This window comes from Schistosoma mansoni, chromosome 4, assembly GCF_000237925.1.
Source record: "Schistosoma mansoni strain Puerto Rico chromosome 4, complete genome".
NCBI classification, from domain to species: Eukaryota; Metazoa; Platyhelminthes; class Trematoda; order Strigeidida; family Schistosomatidae; genus Schistosoma; species Schistosoma mansoni.
This window is the reverse complement of record NC_031498.1, coordinates 10,758,532-10,777,232: the sequence shown is the minus strand read 5'-3', so window position 1 is coordinate 10,777,232 and position 18,701 is coordinate 10,758,532. Positions and strand designations below refer to the sequence as shown.

Sequence of the window (18,701 nt, the reverse complement as noted above, 5' to 3'; positions counted from 1 at the left end):
TAGTCTGATTAATATTTAGTCTTAATGAGATATTATCTTGCTCAAAGAAAATTTAGTCAATGCAGTATATATATAATACTAGTAAGTATTAATGTAGCGATCAACCCTGTACCATGATCATAAACCTAAACACTTACTTCAATAAACACTAGAACGAGAGGACGTAAAACCCACATATCATTGATACATGAGTGCCTTATCACAAAAATGACAGAATTCACTAAGTATTTATTCCTTCCATTCTTTTTATTCTAGCTATTCATTATGACGCAGCATACAACAAATGACACAAATAAAACTAATTTGAAATCCTTCAGAAGATTATCAATACGAAGAACATGAAGTTGTCCAGAACTGAATTATAGAATCCATTCATATGCTGGGTTCATACTTAACTCAAGCTGGGCTTTATCTCATTGAAGCATTTCATGTTCACTCAACATCATAAACCCAAATAAAGCAACTTAAATCAGGTCCAAACTCAAAGATCATGTGTTTGTTAAAAATCAACACTTTAAGATAATAAAAGCTTCTCTAACCATTTCAAATGGTTTACTTCTTGTCTAACGTCCAGTCAGATATCTACGTTTTTATTCAATTGATACATTAAACATTTTTCTAGTTGAATGATTCTATTTCTTACAAGAGTAGCAGTAGTTCAAAATTTTGACAAAACTGAACTAAACATATATGTGTTGCCAGTGTATTTTCCAGACTCTAGGATAATTTGCCACAGTCTGTCCGTGAATAATATCTAACATGCACAGTTAATCATAAAATAACTTTGCTTATGTATTATAGTAGATCTGAATGACACATTGTAGTAATTATTGCTTTTGTTGTTCCGCGTTCTTCGCTTCCATTTATTCACTCTAGCTGTAGATGGTTATAATCGATTCGTTATTGTGAAGAAAATGATCTTAACTACACCGTTTCTACATCAACAGGATTTTCGCTTAAAAGTTTCTTCCTGATTCCTTTCATCGATGTAATATTTGTGAAAAATGTACTACCTAAACAATTTTTGAACTGCAATACTTCAAACAATCCAATATCACGTATCTGTTCTCTATATTTACTATTACTTTCACCAGTGAGTGTAAAAAAAGTAAATTGAATGAAACGATGACTAATCAGTTCATAAGTTCAATCGGCACAAACAAATGTTGTTCACCTTACCTAAACTCCGATATATGTGTAGAATTTTACTTAATACAATGAAAATAAACTTCCGATTCTTTGATAACGTAAATTTTAGCTGTGATGAAGAATAAACAGAATACCCTTTGTTCTTAATTAAATAAATACATAGAAAATTTTTTACCTTTAGATAAAATATAAATAATATAACCGAAATAATAACTAACTAGTATTGAGTTGTTTTGATTTTTGACAAGGTTCCCCGCCTAAAACTAACACTAGTAATGCTAGTTTACTCAACTTGAAAAGGAGGACATTACGATTCTCCAAAAAATCCTCAGATTTTCTCATATGTGACCAGGTGCTTAACTTCTTTTACGTAAAGAGCTATGTAGGCAGAGCGGACGACAAGCATACAGTAGCTATATTTAGTATTATTCAGTGTTACTAGAACCAACTAGATCCATTAGAAGTTCACTCTTAGCCGATTTAGTGAACACAGTGTTTAGCATTCCTCATCATATAAAAGTGCATTTGAAGTTTGTGATTATGCGTTTCAGAACAAAGTCATAGGCATGAAAATTTATTTCTCATCATCCTACACATGCTGTCAACCTACATTTGAACCATAACACTAATCATACTCAGTCCTGTACAACGGTACATATTATCTTCATGTGTAACTTTATAATTTTTATTCCTAATATTGTTTATCATAATTCTTTAAGTATTCATTTTGTTAATTGTACTCAAAGACTCTTTCTCTACCTCCGAAACACACACACCCTACAAAACTACAGTTACCTTATAAGGACTTACGTGACTATATTACAGTTATGATAAAATTTCCTGTCCTCTCGTTTATTTATGTGTACTTCAAATGTACTAATCACAACTGTTCGAAATAAATATTTGTAATTCTAATTGTAAAGCATGATGGGAAATTATATAAAATACATGTGTTTGGATTGTTTCTTATGGCTCTTATAATAGGAATATTCGAATTAATAAATAATCGTGAACCTTGAACATATTGACTAAAACCTAAGTATCTTCAACCAAAAGGACAATATGAACTATTAGATACTATTCTTCATTCATACATTCATCAAAATCTACAGCTCTTAAATTGATCAGATAGAAAGACAGATGCGAAACTGAAGACATGTAGAAAAATCTGTACTTAACATTTTAAGATGAATTAACGTTGTGTAACGGTATACTTTAATTCTGTATAGGAGGATATTGATTACTAACGAACGTTTTAGAGATTATTTCGATGAACCCGATGACGACAGTTAGTGTTTCATGATTCTTTTGTAAAGTGTTTTAAAAAATGCAACTCAGCTGCAGAAAGTATTCGTTGACTATTTCTTATATTCACACTTTATAAAATAGAATTATTTAGAAGAAAGAAGTTGAAATGAATACACTATAATGTAACTCCTTGATGTGAATTAAGTTACTTTTAGAGTTTTTATTAATTAGTAATTTAAAAGCATGTAATCATTAGTATTGTGAAACAGAAAGTATAACATATTCATTGATCTTTCTAAAATATGAAACAAAATGTAAAATCTCATCATTCGTAAATGTGTTTTGAGTCTATTAGCACTCATCAGAATAATTATCCTACTGAACCTGAAACATCTTAAGGAATTTTTTCGCTTTTGAAACAGTACTATTCGACGTCTAAGTTATATACTGTATAGTTAAAGTATTAAACTATATTTAAGCTGGAGGTTTCTATTTGAGCTGTCTTCTGAATGCCTAACATATGAGAATATTGGTTTAATTTGACTTTAGATAAGTTGTCAAAATATGTCACTTAATAAAATGCTTAAAAACGATGTATTTAAATAAAAATTGTCTAATTGTTTTTAGAATGAGCTATATTTTTTTAATGCATGAATGTACTTAGTGTAATTACTCACCATACTGAATTATTCACGCCCCCAAATGCCCTGGTACGGTCGAGAGTGGGGAGAATCCGCTCTTCCGCTCTCACATGACCACGCGTATCTAGCCTCTGCCAGGGAAGTCCTACTCACTGCCTTCTCGTGGCATTACTGTTGTTTACGAAATTGAGAGGAAGAAAAGAAAATGTCCGGAGCTTTAATCGGGTTGGTGGACACGGAAAGTTCATCTAGGGGAGTTGGAAAACTGATTCCAAACCAATGGTGCACATGGGCTCCAGTATCCTGAGAGAACAAATGGCGTATGAATCAATCGTTGGCCACCGGCTACCATGGGACTGCATTTCCCTACGTTGCTCCACTGCCTTGTGAATCAGACCTTTAGGTCAAAGGCTCCGTGTGTGGCCCCCTACGAAAACCACCTGCTTCAATTTGGGCACCTTGGCAGTATCACAGCCCTCACACAAACCAAATGAGATTTGTGCGGCGCATATATATCTGGTGCCACTTTGTACTAATATTTATATGTTTAAATAAATAAATAAATTATTCACCTACACTGACAACATAGACATTTAACTATTGAATACTGACACTAGAAATAATAACAGCGTTTCTATTACTTTATTAAGTAAAATGAAAAACATTGTATTTATAAAACTAAATTATTTTCTGAAAAATTTTGTTTAGACCAAGCAGTTAAATCCATACAACTAATCTGATATCAAAAAGTCAACTCATCACTAGTTTAACATTGAGTTACAACGCATAATAAGAGCTAGAAATTGTGGTAATTTCAAAATTTATTTATTTTTTAGTGTCGACATTTGGTTGTGCAATAAATTACGATTCCATCATGTTTTCACGTGTTATAGGTTATTTCATGTTAGCTAAAACTTGAATATATTATTCACCTAAAAAGCATTGATTATAATGATTCGAGATAGCCTGTTAATTTTTTGAGCAGTTTAAGACAGCTCAATATTCGTCACTAGTAAACTTCGTTCTGCTAGTCAGTCATCTACAACATAGGACCAGGCACATAAATCCATCGATCCAATTTCCCATACCTGATTACCACAACAAGTTGAATACTGAATTCATAGAAGCAGTTACTTCAATGGTATTAATGTATATAGATAAATATTGAGCATAAGGAAAGAATTAGTAGTAGGAAGAAACGTAATTTTAATCTAACCGTTTAAGGGAAGGCAACGAGTGTATACGCCTACACCATTGTGATATATTCTGAGCCATATAACCCAGAGTCTCCAACCATTGGTTACGATAGTCGCGCGGACCTCAACCTAGTATTCCGCAGCTACTAATATGGCTCAGACTAGGAGTTGGTGACTTCATGCTCTGATGCCATGTTTTGATTTAGCCGCCCCTAACTTTCTTCCATCCATCTCGAACAGAATCGTGCACTGTGGTAGTCGGTATTTGGGCATGAATAATACGTGGCCCAACCATCTCAGTCTATGTAAATCCACAGCCTCATCAACTAATTTACCATCGTTCCTTAATACCCTGTGTCTAACCTCACTGTTACTTACCCGGTGAACCCAGAAGATGCAAGCAATATTTCTAAGACATCTGTGATCAAATACTAGTATCCTATGCTCTTAATGGCCACTTTTCTCAGCCGCAAAGTAAAATAGAACAAACTACCGCGCAGTATACTTTTCCTCTAACTGATATACGGTTTATGTACTTCTGAGGTACACCTTTCAATGACAGACACTGCTACAGGACGTCCCGTTCCAAAAAGCCAAATGCTACATTTAAGTGAAGAAAAACCATCATCGTCAAACGCCCATAAGCATGCCTGTGTTCTAAGATCTGACAAACGGTGAATATGCGGTCGATGCAGACACGACCAGGTCTGAGGCCAGTCTGATTTTCTCGTGTTTGCAGTTCATGAGTCTTTGCTAAGCGTCTGATAACTATTGAGGTTAGTATTTTAGATTCTATATTAGTCAAACTAATCCTTCTGTATTTGTCACAGGATGATTTTGGTCCTTTCTTATACATTGGGACGATCAGTGATTGCGATCGATCAGATGGAATTACATCCAGTTCCCAGATTTTAGCTAAAATATTAGTCAACCTAATAACCAAGTCTGGATCCCTATCCTTAAAGACCTCTGGAGTTAATCCATCTGAACCAGGTGCTCTTCGTCGTTTCAAATTAGCTATAGCTTTTTAAACTTCAACTAGAGTCGGGGGTCTATTCCAATATTCTATCCAGGCTATTTGGAAATGGTGGGTAGCTGTACAGTAGCTGAAGGCCAGCTAAATTGCTCCTTAAAGTGTTTCGCCCATCATTTTGAACGTCTAGACTGAGAGCAGATAAGAGTGCTTCTTTTTGCAAGATTGTCTCACATTTGGCCTCCTAATCCCTATCTCCTTCATTAGTCTGAAAAGCTGTCTTGCGTTACCTACAGCAACTGCCTTTTCCATCTCTTTTGCTGTCGTCGCCCACCACTGCTCACGACCGTTTCATAAACTTTTGGTTAACCTAGTCCCTCGTTACTCAGTTATCAAGTATAGGTTTACGTATTTGACTTTTAGACTTGTTTATATGACTGGTTACTGATACAACTCTGCTGCCAAAACCGACGTAGATGGAATGGGTTTCAAAATTGCAACCTATTAGTTAAAAGTTCAGTATTAAAGCCAAGCGACCCACCTGACTTTGGTAATGGTGTGCATCATCCTAACAATTAAAATATGATACAGAAGTAAACCGTGAAACTTTAATCGTTTCGTAATGTTTATAGTAGTCTGTTTCAGCTGCATGTAAATCCTAGTAAATAGCAATATTGTCACGTAAGGTAAAATGGTATTCCAAGTTGGTCACATAATTAATCTGTACGTTTTTCAAAAAATATTGACTAACGGTGACATTGTTACTATCTGGCGGCGTCCGCAAGCTGAAATCCTTACTTTTCTAGTAATCCGTTTCATTTAATTAACATTGGATTGTTTATTATTAGGTTAACTGCACTTCATCAAACTTGGGAGATCTATCATAACACATAATTCAATTGTAATTTACATTTAGTTAAACTGCTACTGCTTAAATGAACAAGCGCTTTTTTATAACTACTGAATATACAATGCTGAGGTGTTCCATGCTATGACAAAATGGTTATCCAGTACTTCTTAGTTTTGAATGGTTGTCTAACCAGAGTCAGTTCGTGTTGCGCAACTTTAAACTCAGGAACAGTAGGAAACAATCAGATATATATCACCACCCTTGCAATGAATTAATATTTTGTTAGCTTAATTAGACATTTTACAACCTCACAATCTGAAATGTTACTAATTTTAGTGTTGCATCAAAAAATAGTTTGACTGCGTACACTGTAAGCTGGTCATGTGATCAACATTGGCTTTCAACAAGCTAGGCTACTGTGAAATTTAAGAAACATTATTATTCATTGATAAGCGATGAAAGGAATTCTAAAATCCCTAAATGGAAATTAGCATTAAGCAGTACTTCTGAGAGAACAGATACGTGAATGACTGACCAGAGCTCGTGACACCATCATTTTAATATTTAGAAAATAATAATAATGGACAGAAGCCAAGATGAATATAGAAATCCTAAGCTTCTGTACGAGAAAAATTAGACTTTAACAAGTGGCGGAAAATGCTTTGTGATGTTTGTTAAGTGACAAAATATTAGGGAGAATTAATACAAATATTATACAAAGAAGTCTGAGGTATTTTAAAAACAAGGATTCTTAACAATCTGATACTCATGGATAATTTGGAAGAAACTTCATACAGAGTTGTAACAGCTACTTCAGTGCAGTGGTTAACTAAATACAACCGAACACCCATCTAATATTTGCGGAACTCATAGAAGTGAATTTGGAAAATCGTACGAAAAATTATTTCAAATATTTCTAATGTTTTCCATTAGTCATAGCTAAAGGAGATAAATTTTCTTGATAGATAATGAAGAATTTAGTGTGATTTAGTCATTAAGTTCTGCATTTTTACGAATCTTAAATCAACCACTATTTTTATTTTCTTTGAATTCCTTTACAGAACGTTAACGAAAATAAGCTGACATGATCTATAATCTCAAGACTGAACGCTTTTGAAGAACAGTGACAGGTTTTATATATACTCCTCGATGGACGCACAAGAAAGCCTATAAAATTGATGGACTTTCCGTCTATAGACGCATCTAAGCAAGTAGTGATATGAAAACTTTTCTATTTTTGAAGAAATATTAGCTCTGTAGCTGTTCTTCTTCGTTCCCTTCACCTACGCTTCGATCCCCCATCCAACTCTTTAAAATCTTATTATTAGCTCGAGTCAACAATATTAAGTAATAATTTTAAGAGGAGCAAAAGAAAAATAAAATAAAGATTTATCACAATTCTCAATCTGTCACTCCGTAATAACTCGCTACTAAATGTATGAGAAGTTATCACCTTTCTCATATAATAGATGGTATACGATTAGCAGTGAAAACCAAGACGAACGTTTGATCCTATCTATGGTTTGTCAGCTGGACGTGTCTTAGTCTCGAAGTCGACGTCAGCTCGGGATGCAGGTACATCTAACTAGCGAGTCTTAAACAGGAGGAAACTCGCGTCTCGAACTGAGCTGTTAACTACATCTCATCTGTTTTGAAAAAATAACGAAACAACGGTTCTTATTGAGGCAGTTTGAACAGGATGTGCATATGTCAACTAAGAGTGATTACAATTTGGTGAGATATCAACAACGAGGTAATCCATACTATAATAAACTAAATCACCATTCTCAGTTTTTGTTCGTTAAAAAGCTTTAAGCCCACTTATTAAAAATAAAGTATAAATAACTTTATTTGGAAATGAGAGTAACTTCATTGATAAATAGGTCATGATCTATGCTATTTATATTTAAAAATTTAGATATCAGACTCAATTTTAAACACTTAAATAAAAAAGGTGATATAGTAGAAAATATGCACTTTTTGGAACTGAAGAACGTTTATTGATCTAATTTACTATCGCGGCCAAATTTTCTTCCTAAAGCAGCACTACAGTAAATTAAAGACGTTTAACTACTAAACTGATGCCGTGCGCTTTCACTATTACACACATATAAAACTAAAAATTAATAAAACTACCAGTATTTTGAAGGTTTTAGCCAAATTATAACTATTATACTTAATAAATGAAATGGAATTTCATATTTTTTCATCCACAAAAAGTATGTGGATCGAAGAGTGTCTAAAAACACTTAAGCATGTGACTTTGGATTGAATTATATTGAGTACTAAAATAAAACATAATATAAATCAATGAATACATTCTCTATCTATAGTTTTAATAAGGAAAAATAATTACGTCCAAATATTATCATCATGGATTTTATTTCATTGAAACCACGAGTCGATCTAAGTTAGACAACCGTTGAAAACCTGGTAGCACAGAACAGTTGCTTCAACTCCTCAGTAGTACGTATCCACGACACTGCAACCGGGAAGGCAGCCACTGAAGACAGTGGAAGATAGTCACACATAACAGTAGACTGGCTGAAGTTAGACTAGTATACTGTTGGATTTAGACTCAGTGGTCAACAAGTTAAGCGTTCACGAGCGACTGAAGGTCCCAAGTTCAGTCCGACTATCTCCAAAACCCCATAATGACAGTAAATTTTATTCATAATGCAAGTATGTATCTTGAGTTCGAATAATATTTCATGAAATCAGATCTGTTTGAGAAACAAAACATATTAGGGTTACCGACGATCCTCGACCATATTACAGGCCAAATGTTGAAAATCGTAAAGTATTGTGTAACAAACTCAGTTGAATTGGTCCACTTGTTACAATCTGCAAATTTTGATAGTCGGGACGTTAGGATTTCAAAGTACAGTTCAAATGGCATATTTTTCTTATTCCACTTAGAACATATCGTTAATTCTTAAGTCTAGTTTTAGATATATTTTATGGTGCTAATATCAGCTTATCACTCCGTTCGCCTACAATTTGTTTATTTCTATTCATTGTAGAGCATAAATAAACTCTTGTCAAGAGAAGTTAGATTAAATATTTTATACAATAAATTAAGATGAATTAATATACTAACGAAAGGTTCAAAAACATCAACTTTTGATTTGAAAAAAGGACTAAGTACAAACACTATTCACCAGATAAAAATTTTAATAAAATTTTATTAGTGGTTAGAAAATTCCGAAAATGAGTTTCATTTTAAGACTGAAAAACAGAACAATTAGGATTAGCTAAATTATGATAACAGGGATATCAATCAGTAAAACATATGGTTGTAGAAGTACTGCTAAATAATAAATGACATTGTTGTATTTCATTTAGATTCGTTGAAACAAATAGAAAAAAAGTCTAAAGTCGTGCTGAAAATAGTCATGAGGCTGGAAACACACAAGAGATAAACAGACAATAGAATACTCATCCATAGCACTAACATAAGTTTATATTTAAGATGTCATGTTAAATAACTGAAACCCTAACAAAGTTGAAAGGATTTTATGTGCAGAACTGACATTCAAATAACCTGTTTATCATCTCACAGATGATGTCATCCATATATTTGAAATTAAAGTCTTTATACAAGTGACAGAACTACACCGATTACATTCACTTCCTTCCGAGCTGTCTTCCATACGTCATTGATCACAAAGTCGGGCAACCGAGTGTTATATGCCCTCACTAACTAACGTGTTCATATACAGAGCCTTCAAATAACTTAAAACGCTTATTACGCACACCCTGCTTTAATAGACAATACCAGAGAAGTTCTGTGTAATGTATATATGCATATATGTTCAGAGCATTTATTGACTAGGGAAGTTAATAACTGACTTACGTCAAATAAATAGTAACACAATTCTAGATTAGTTCGATGTAAGTGAATAATAATATCTACTACGATCCTGTTCGATTCATTTTAATATAGATCTTAACAGTCAAATAACAAAAAGTTTCAATGAATTAGTTCCTTTTCCTAAACAATCTTATACATCTAAAAAAATGTCAAGCGAATTAATAAGCCAACTTAGTTCCGAACAAAAAGAATGTTATGGTTCAACAGTAACCACTTACATATCCACTTGATTAGCCAATTTTGGCATCACTAAGTAATATTTACTATATTATCCATCAATGTTTTACAAGTTGTCAGGTATAATCAGAATGAAGTAGCATAATCAGTTGGTGCTTATAAACTTAATTACATTAACAATAAAAAAACACAGACATTCTATTGGCTATCATGTATATGTTTATTCAACTTTAAACTGCACAACATTATCACTGATTCGGTAAATAAGACTAGAACATTATAATGTTAAACTAAAACCAAACATCTAGTTAGGTTATCAAATATCCAATCAGAAAGGCCTGCTTATTGTAGTAACTTGTTATTTAGCTATGAAAAATTATGTGCTAAGTTTAAAATACAAAATAAACACATTCTCCTATCAATTATGTTTCTCATACTTCTTTATCAATAAAATTTACACAGTAATTCAAAATGAGACCGACTACGTCACCAAACATATGTATATATACCTACACACTATTCCCATATCAGCATTTAGTAGTTCTGTTTATTACTTTTACAAAATAACCCTATAAAATAAACAACGTAAGAATTTATTATGCACTTAGTCTACTCATAACTGAATTACCGAAAACGAATCGCCAGATGAGAAGGTATACAAAGGAAAAATCTATTAATTTATTCAAATCTGACTCAAGTTTGGCGAATCGTAATAGTCAAACAGTACGAAATCCGACTTCAGTTTATAACTGGCATCTGATTTTCAAAAATGAAAAACAAGCTGAAGTGTGTAACTAGATTAAACATCGGTGAAGACAAGTTCTAAAGTAATATTTGTACTTACAGTCGAGAAGCATATTGCAGGTATGTTTGCATTGTCGATCGAGGCATCTAGAAGACTCGATTTTCAAAACACACTTACCAAGGAAGATTATAACACCCTTATACATAGTAGGAAATCAATCCCTGAAAACCTTGACTATGAAAGATTCACTTCCATAAGTATTTTTGACGAAATTAAGTAAAAAGTAAGAGTGAGTAACCCTAAATTTGCCTGATGTCGCCAGCCTAAATTACGGTTCCCTTTAAAGTTTGACCGATTCTATTTGACTGGAGGGCCTTCAGTAGATTGATGTATTTCCTTGGTATACCTTTCAAAAAGAACGTCACTACAAGATTCGCTTATGGGAAAGAAATGCGTCGTTTCGTATCAAGGAATACGGCTACAGTATGAAGTCACTATGTCCATAATCCAATACCCAGGGATAAGTAGAGATCTGGTCAATACATCTACAGTTAAGACTAAACCTACTTGATTTTCTCAGTTTTGCTTTATCGAGGACTAATTAACTGTTAAATGATTGGTTTCCACCGAAAATATCTCAGTTGTTGTTACTTATGTATCATCTAAGCACTAGTGATGACAGCCAGGAGTTTACTGAAAACATGATAACACAAGAACACTGCCAATATATTTCTTACTAAAAGGTCATATATAGCAGACCTTCAAAGTATATATATATATATATATACAGACGACCTATAATAATATCAGCATTATTTACAAAAATAGCTTTCCTTCAACTACCTAACACGACCAGTTGTTTCCCATTAAAATACCAAGCAACTAAGGAGGCGCAAAACATCAGAAACTATCCTTGTATTTATAAACGTCTAGAAGGCGAAATTTCCAGTGTATTTTAAATTTCTAATCAAAACCAGTGCAACAGCGAGTTTCTTATAAGTAACATCCTCCATCGGTTTATGAAATTAATCAATAATTACCATTAAACCACAATTTACATTCAAAATAAAAGTAAGGCCTTGACTAAGATGTTTTAGTTTAAGATGAACGGCGAGAACCGAGTTCGACAGACCTTCGTCCCTGAATCTAGTTTCAATTACTTGGTGTTTCTCACAATTATGATATTCCCAGATAATCCTCAGAAAACGAAGACTAATGGATTGGATAAACAGACTGAGATTTACATTAATCCTGCCAATTATCAACATACGAAGGGTACGTTTGTGGACATGTCTTTCTCCCCTATAGAACAAAGTCACAGAAGAAAGATACTAGTGGAAGCTTTTAAAACTCGTTTTCAGAAAAGATCATGCTTACCACTCTAGAATGCAGCCGGTTCCTCTAAATAGCAAACATTTAGGCGATGTAACTGACAAACTAGTCATGTCAATTATTATCAACACGTTTACTAAACCTTAGGAATATCAGTTGTTCAACATGAAGAAATCAACTGTTGTAATTTAACAAGGCGAGACCATAACTTATGGACGAACCAGTAAGATAATAAAAGGTCTTGGTTGTTGGCGTGAAATTCATTCATCCATTTGGCTAAATGGAGTTTTAGCTGTTAGTTCGTGATGAAAACCCTAAATATAATTCCTAACCATAACCATCAAATGTAAATTTTAATTCTAATTCCTCGCACTGGTTTATAACCCTCATTCAGTTCTAGTGAATAGGTGGACACTCTCAAGGTCGCTTTAGTGTCACTTAAAGGTCGTTCATAAATTATAGCCTCACCTTCAACAAGATACTATTTAGGAAGATTGACCTCTGTAACAAGCCTACGTAGAATAGAGGTCATCTGTAAAATTGATTAACCACTTATTTAAACAGAAGAATCCTCTTGGAGAATATATGTATAAAAAGTTTACAAAGGCATACATAAGGACAACCGGTAAGCTCGAGACGCAAAAATACTCGACTGACAAAAATGTCCGATATATTCACAGCTTGACAGATGCCACTGGTGTGATTTTCAATTCGGCACAGCTGATAAAAAAATATACTGATGCTACTGAATAACACAGTTCAAAGAATTAACATCTAATATTCTCGTCCAGACCGGGGCATATAAACACTACTGAAGCAATCCGAATGAGTAATCGATTCTGAGTTAAGTACGAACGTGAATATCCGATTGGCAAAATCTCATAGATGGATACAAGCCTATTGAAGTTCGAATTATTGTAGCTTACATATTTAAAGTTGGCAATCGAAGAGCTTTTAGGTAGCATAGCCTCATATACCATGACGTGGAACTTCTTATTCAACTTATTTACAAAGTATGTGCTAGTGTACGTAGTCTCAAACTAGTGAAAATAGACGAGCCTCATAAACCAGAGTAAGTGAAGCTAGATCAAGCATGAAATTTAGTGGTTGAAACATGGGATTGGTAAATTTAGCCTCCGCTCCATGAAGTGAAAATAAGTATTGATGATAAAATGTGAGAAGTGACCTTTAAGAAACGTGAAACTTTGCCATACAAACAAAAAACCATTAGGTGAGATTCTATGACTACATAATATGCAGATATTAGGTTCGCTTTATGACATTTCAACATCGAACAACTTTCATATATACACCACCGAAATAATTACACTCGTGTATATGCGAAAGTAATAATAATGAGACTAGCAATCAGCAATCTCAAGGTAGTTATTCACGATCAGTAGATGCCACCCATAAAGATGAATACTGAGACAAATTAGCAACCAACCAATCTTTTTTATATTTTCAATCTACGACAATTGTAAAGACACTGAGAAGTAACAAGTTAAGATAAAACCACCCAATATAAAGTATGTTTATGTTAATTACATAATAGTAGGTTATGTCAAACTTTGAAATCCATGTATTCACTTCCTTTTTCGCTTGTTTTTCTTTCCTTGGAAAGTTTGTTCCGTAGTACTAGAACTAGATGTAGCTGGTCTTCTTGACCGCACCACAGGAAGAGCCTTCCCCAAATATGATAAAAGGGATTGACGATTTGGAAATCTAGAAGCTGGAAAAGAAAAAGAAGATACAATTACTGTTCATTTACGGGACTGCCATCATCATTTTTCAAATGGACGCGGACACGCCATTTGTTCATAGGTTCAAAAGCATCCCTTTCCTTGGGATGAACCTGAAAACTGTAAGAGGCTGTAAGTAGATGAAAATAACCTTTGTCTCCAACAGATAGTCGAGAGAGAGCTTCCCCAAAATCATTGTTACTTCTGAGTGCTTGGGATTATCAACACAGTGTTCCACAGACAATTTCCTCCCTTGAGCTCTTGTACGACGATTATTTAGATACGCAGGATAAACGCAAACCCATCGTTCTTTTGCAGAATATGGAAGATTAGGACTAAACGGAGAAAGTAAAGGCCTTTCCATTATTTGAGGTACGTCGGTGCGACCTTGAGCACAAAAGACCCGGTGATTAGGATGGAGGCCTTGAGGCCTGTAACATTTGGAGATGGCATCTAATGCCAAGCTATGGTTCGAATGGTTCTAGTGGCTGCAGACGAAACAGAAGAAACTTTTTCCTAGTTGGTTTCTGTTTCTTGTAGCAGTGAATCACCTATGCCTGCAGGAACTAATCCAGGCAAATTTAACTAGCACAGGATAAATATTATGAAGTGGATTGTATTTAATAGTTAATCTAGATCGCATAAGTATTTGACCTATGTCATTTTTTTAAGAAATAAGGAGAGTGATGTCGTCTATCAAACTGTAAGAGTGCTCGTGAATCTTATCTGGCACCTTGTTAAATTTCATGCCACCAACATCCCCAAACTTTTGCAACGAACCTAACTTTTCAGAGCTCATGTAAATTCTGCCCGGCCGCTATTAAAGGCGGGAACCAAAGACATCCGATTGTTTTCCACAGGTATTGGTGTACCGAAGCATCTTGTTTTGTGTGTGTTCTGTCGACCTGGTTTCTTACCAGAGCATCTATTATACTTTAACAATACTTTCTAACCAAATGCGTGATCTTGGATTAGTGGACGTCAGGCTATGGTATTTCCATTCTAGTGACACGATTTCAGGTGTCTTGTAAAGTCACATAATTTAAAAATTTCACCGAAGCATGCAAACTCAGTCAAGTCAGCAATCAGAAGTTCAGTGGTCCTAAGATAAATTCGGATGATAGTAGGTGAGCGGAGTAGTCTATGAGCCACAATTACTAGTTTTTTTTGAGGGGTACACAGCATGGTGGAAGCTTGACCAAGGGTGTGTCTAGTGAAACTAATAAGCTCGTCATGAATGTCGAAGACTTACAGAACTATTTATTTTGAGCTAGGTCAGAGGCAAACCAATGCAAATATTTCACTCCATGTGCTTTCTTCGAAATGTGGATTTCTCTGAAGTTGAGGGATTAAGATTTCAAGGAACCTGGTGTATACAGAACCCCGATATACTAAATACGCTACGGAAAAAAACGTTTTCGACAAATAACGACCAATCTTTATGCAGTGAGAGTGAAAGACCTTGAAGGCTGTTCTAATTGCTTTTCGGACGACATGAAGATTCAGTGGAGCAGATGCTGTTATCGAAAAATCACGAACATTTCATCATTTGGCAGAGGAAAATATGAAATGTTGAGTGGTCAACTTCTGGCTAGAATTTTTATATTTTTCAATTAGGTCGTTTAATTGCTCACTTCTGAATACTACAGACTACTGATATTTGTTTTTTCAGACCTGCGCTAGGTTCATCCGCCCGTGTTAAGTCCCTTGTCTGTTATTTGCATACACTGTAGTTAGTGAGCGATTGGTGTGTAAAATATCAGATAGAAACACCGGTTTTGTTCATTAATGATGTTAGGTCACAGAAATTGTTACTTTAGCCCAAGCAAACGAACAATCGTTATTATATGTGACCGTCTGAATCTCGTGGATCATGTTGATTGTTCTTTATCTAGTGAGTGATCGTTCATATTTGGATTGAGCAGTCAAAATAAGTTCACGTGAACTGTTCTCATCCTCGAAGAATGACTGTACAAATACAAGCATCACCAGGTGTCTTACCGTTTTTCTACTAATAGACACGTCAGACGCGGATACTATATTTTGAGTCATTTATTGAAGTGTCCGTACATTAGGTCACGGCACAAATCCCCTTTTTACAGAATGATTTAGTTCCTAGAACGTAATGTCTGGTTATATTATCTGATTCTCGCATTGTTTTAGGCCTCTCGATTATAAAACATTTAAAGATACCACAAGTATCCTGATTTTCAAAACGTCTCTAAACGCAACATCATTGCAATCGAAGAATAATAACGCAACGAAATCGAAAGTCAGGAATGAGTCCGAGGGTTTATCCGGTAAGCTATAGATTTGTCGAGAAGTGTTTTGTCTAAGCTGTCTAGGAGTTGCAAGGGATGAGTAGCACGACGTGCCCACTCGTGATCTGGTGCAAATGCCTGACCGAGCGCCTTCAGCTAGAGTGTGTCTAGTAAAATTAATGATGTCAGCGTGAATGTTTAAGACTTACAGAGTTATTTATTCTGGGATTTATCAACAGCTTCAACTTCTTATGGCGTTTCCTCGATTGTCATTGGTTTGCTTGCGATTGTTATTATTGTATCATTAACTTTGACCAACTCTATGGTGCTATTCACTTTTTAATAACCGCCCATCTTTTCCTTACTTTGCGATGTTGAGTAATTATATGTCGATTGTGGCTGTGCAGACTAAGTGTTTCTGTTATGTGACTGTTATGAAATGGGAGCATGTGTTGAGAAAGAATGAGTTGGGGAGACTAATTATCATATTCAGAAATAAAAGCTCTTAAACGAACTAAATTATCAAATTTTAAAGCCAGTTACTTGTCTAACTTCATTAGAGTTCAGAAGTCAATAATGGTTACCAGAGGAAGAAAAGAGGACTGTTGTAGTTGCATAAGAAATAAAAGTACAGAATAAATTTCAAGAACACTTGTGAAATAGAGAGTGATATACGTTCTGTAGAAGACACTACTGAATTACCATTAGGATTATTAGTAGGATGAGACTGCGGTCATTAGAATTTTAGTACCGGTGGATACTCCTCGCTCTGACATACAGGAAGCCTTTGGGATGGCTATATTAGGTTTTTATTCAGACCATGATACAAAACATTTAGGAACGCGAGGTAATGTTTTAAACACAAAACACTCAAAATTCGACATAGAGCAGCGGGAAATATAATTTCCACACAAAATAAGGGAATAAGTAAATACATGAGCTATAATGTATTGTACCAAGAGTTTCTCAACTAACCCTTAACTAATTAACTTCAGCTATAAAACAACTATTACGAAACGGATGTCGTTTGATGTGTCCTTTGAATTGTGACATGTAATCAAAAGTTATCTATAGTTGTAATCTGCATTGTCTTCAGCAGGGCTTTTTGTAATGTTCTTCAAAACCGGATATCGTATAAGTCAAATAATACAGGGTTTGGAGGCAGTTTATTAATATGGATAAATAGCTCTCTAGTCAGGCGTCAACAAAGTTGTCTAGCTGGGAAACTGTGCCTGGTAGGGTGCCTCAGGATTCAGTTTTGAGGCCCGTGTTGTTCCTTCTAAAGATGCTACATGTATTCAAAGTTCGACGTCTTAAACAACAACACCTTTTGTAATCGAAATGTGCCAACCTAGTCAACTCAGAAGTCAGAAGCGAAGAGGTTCGAAGATTTATTTGATGGGCTATTAATGCGTTGAGAGGCGATCAATCTAATCTGACTAGCGGTCGTAGGAGATGTGAGGCACGGCGTACCCGCTTGTGATATGGCGCGGATGCGTGACCGAGCACCCTCTGCTAAGTGAATCTATTAAAACTAACGTGGTCAGCATCAGATGTCGAAAACTTATAGAGCTATTGATTTTGGGGATTTATTTAAGGCCGCAGATCACCCTCTACCTAGTGGGGCAGTAATGACCCTAAGAAGAGGCCCGTCAGAAGTTTAAACCCAACGAGTGTGTCGGTGGTAAAAACTCTTCTGATAGTTTTCTATGTTCAAAAGCACTTGGTCGTCTTTCCTTACTGTAAGGGGCCATGTGGTACAATATAGTAATGATAAACAGATGCAATGAAAATTTCAATAGATTTTAAACTTCATGGATTTCTTACCTTTTCTCGCCGTTCTGTAAAAGAAATAAAGGGTTTGTGAGCGCATGTCAAGCTAAACTCGTACATGCGAAAAGACACAAAATGGAAAAAAGAAAAATAAAATCTTATACATGTGTTTAGTAAATATGAAATAACGTGAAAACTATTTTCGCAGGATGACTTTTGGTTTTTTTGAAAAAAATAAAAATATACACATGTAACCAGTCATATTAGCAACGAAAGATTCTGCTTTCTATTTTTTGTTGTAATGAAAATAATATGGATGTGCATATGAAGAAAAGTGTGTTTATGACACAGTAACACCAAAAGCTCTAGACAAAACAGTGTTATATAGTGTCTTACGTGCAGTAATCGTTTGGGTGTTCTTCTACCAGAACGCTTTGTTTTGAGTTGGTTGTCAAATACCACTCTCGGACATTTTAATCGACCCACACTATATTGATGAGAGCTTCGTTTGCAACTGTACAGGACTTCCCGAAGTGAACATGAGAGCTGGCTTGGTGTAATGGAAACTGGAGCGCCTAAACAAGGACATTTCTACCGACCCGAATATGGTCTATTCTGCTACGCTGGGGGAAACAGCTTCAATCCTGATGTTCTCACACTCGCTAAGTCAAGACACGTTATCTGAAATTCGGAAGCTGGCACACGTCACACCAATTTTCACAGGAGGTCGATGCAGTGAA

At 35.0% G+C, this 18,701-nt stretch overlaps 1 protein-coding gene across 1 annotated transcript; it reads right to left on the bottom strand.

The window, feature by feature from the left end:
- Positions 1-13,622: 13,622 nt before the first annotated feature.
- Smp_024590 (putative signal recognition particle 19 kD protein) lies at positions 13,623-14,291 on the bottom strand (the record flags this gene model as incomplete). The annotated part of the gene is made up of 3 exons (XM_018796802.1): positions 13,623-13,910; positions 13,946-14,040; positions 14,079-14,291. 3 exons carry the CDS (start codon positions 14,289-14,291, stop codon positions 13,772-13,774), a joined length of 447 nt encoding a protein of 148 aa, XP_018651908.1. The 3' UTR covers positions 13,623-13,771.
- Positions 14,292-18,701: the final 4,410 nt, after the last annotated feature.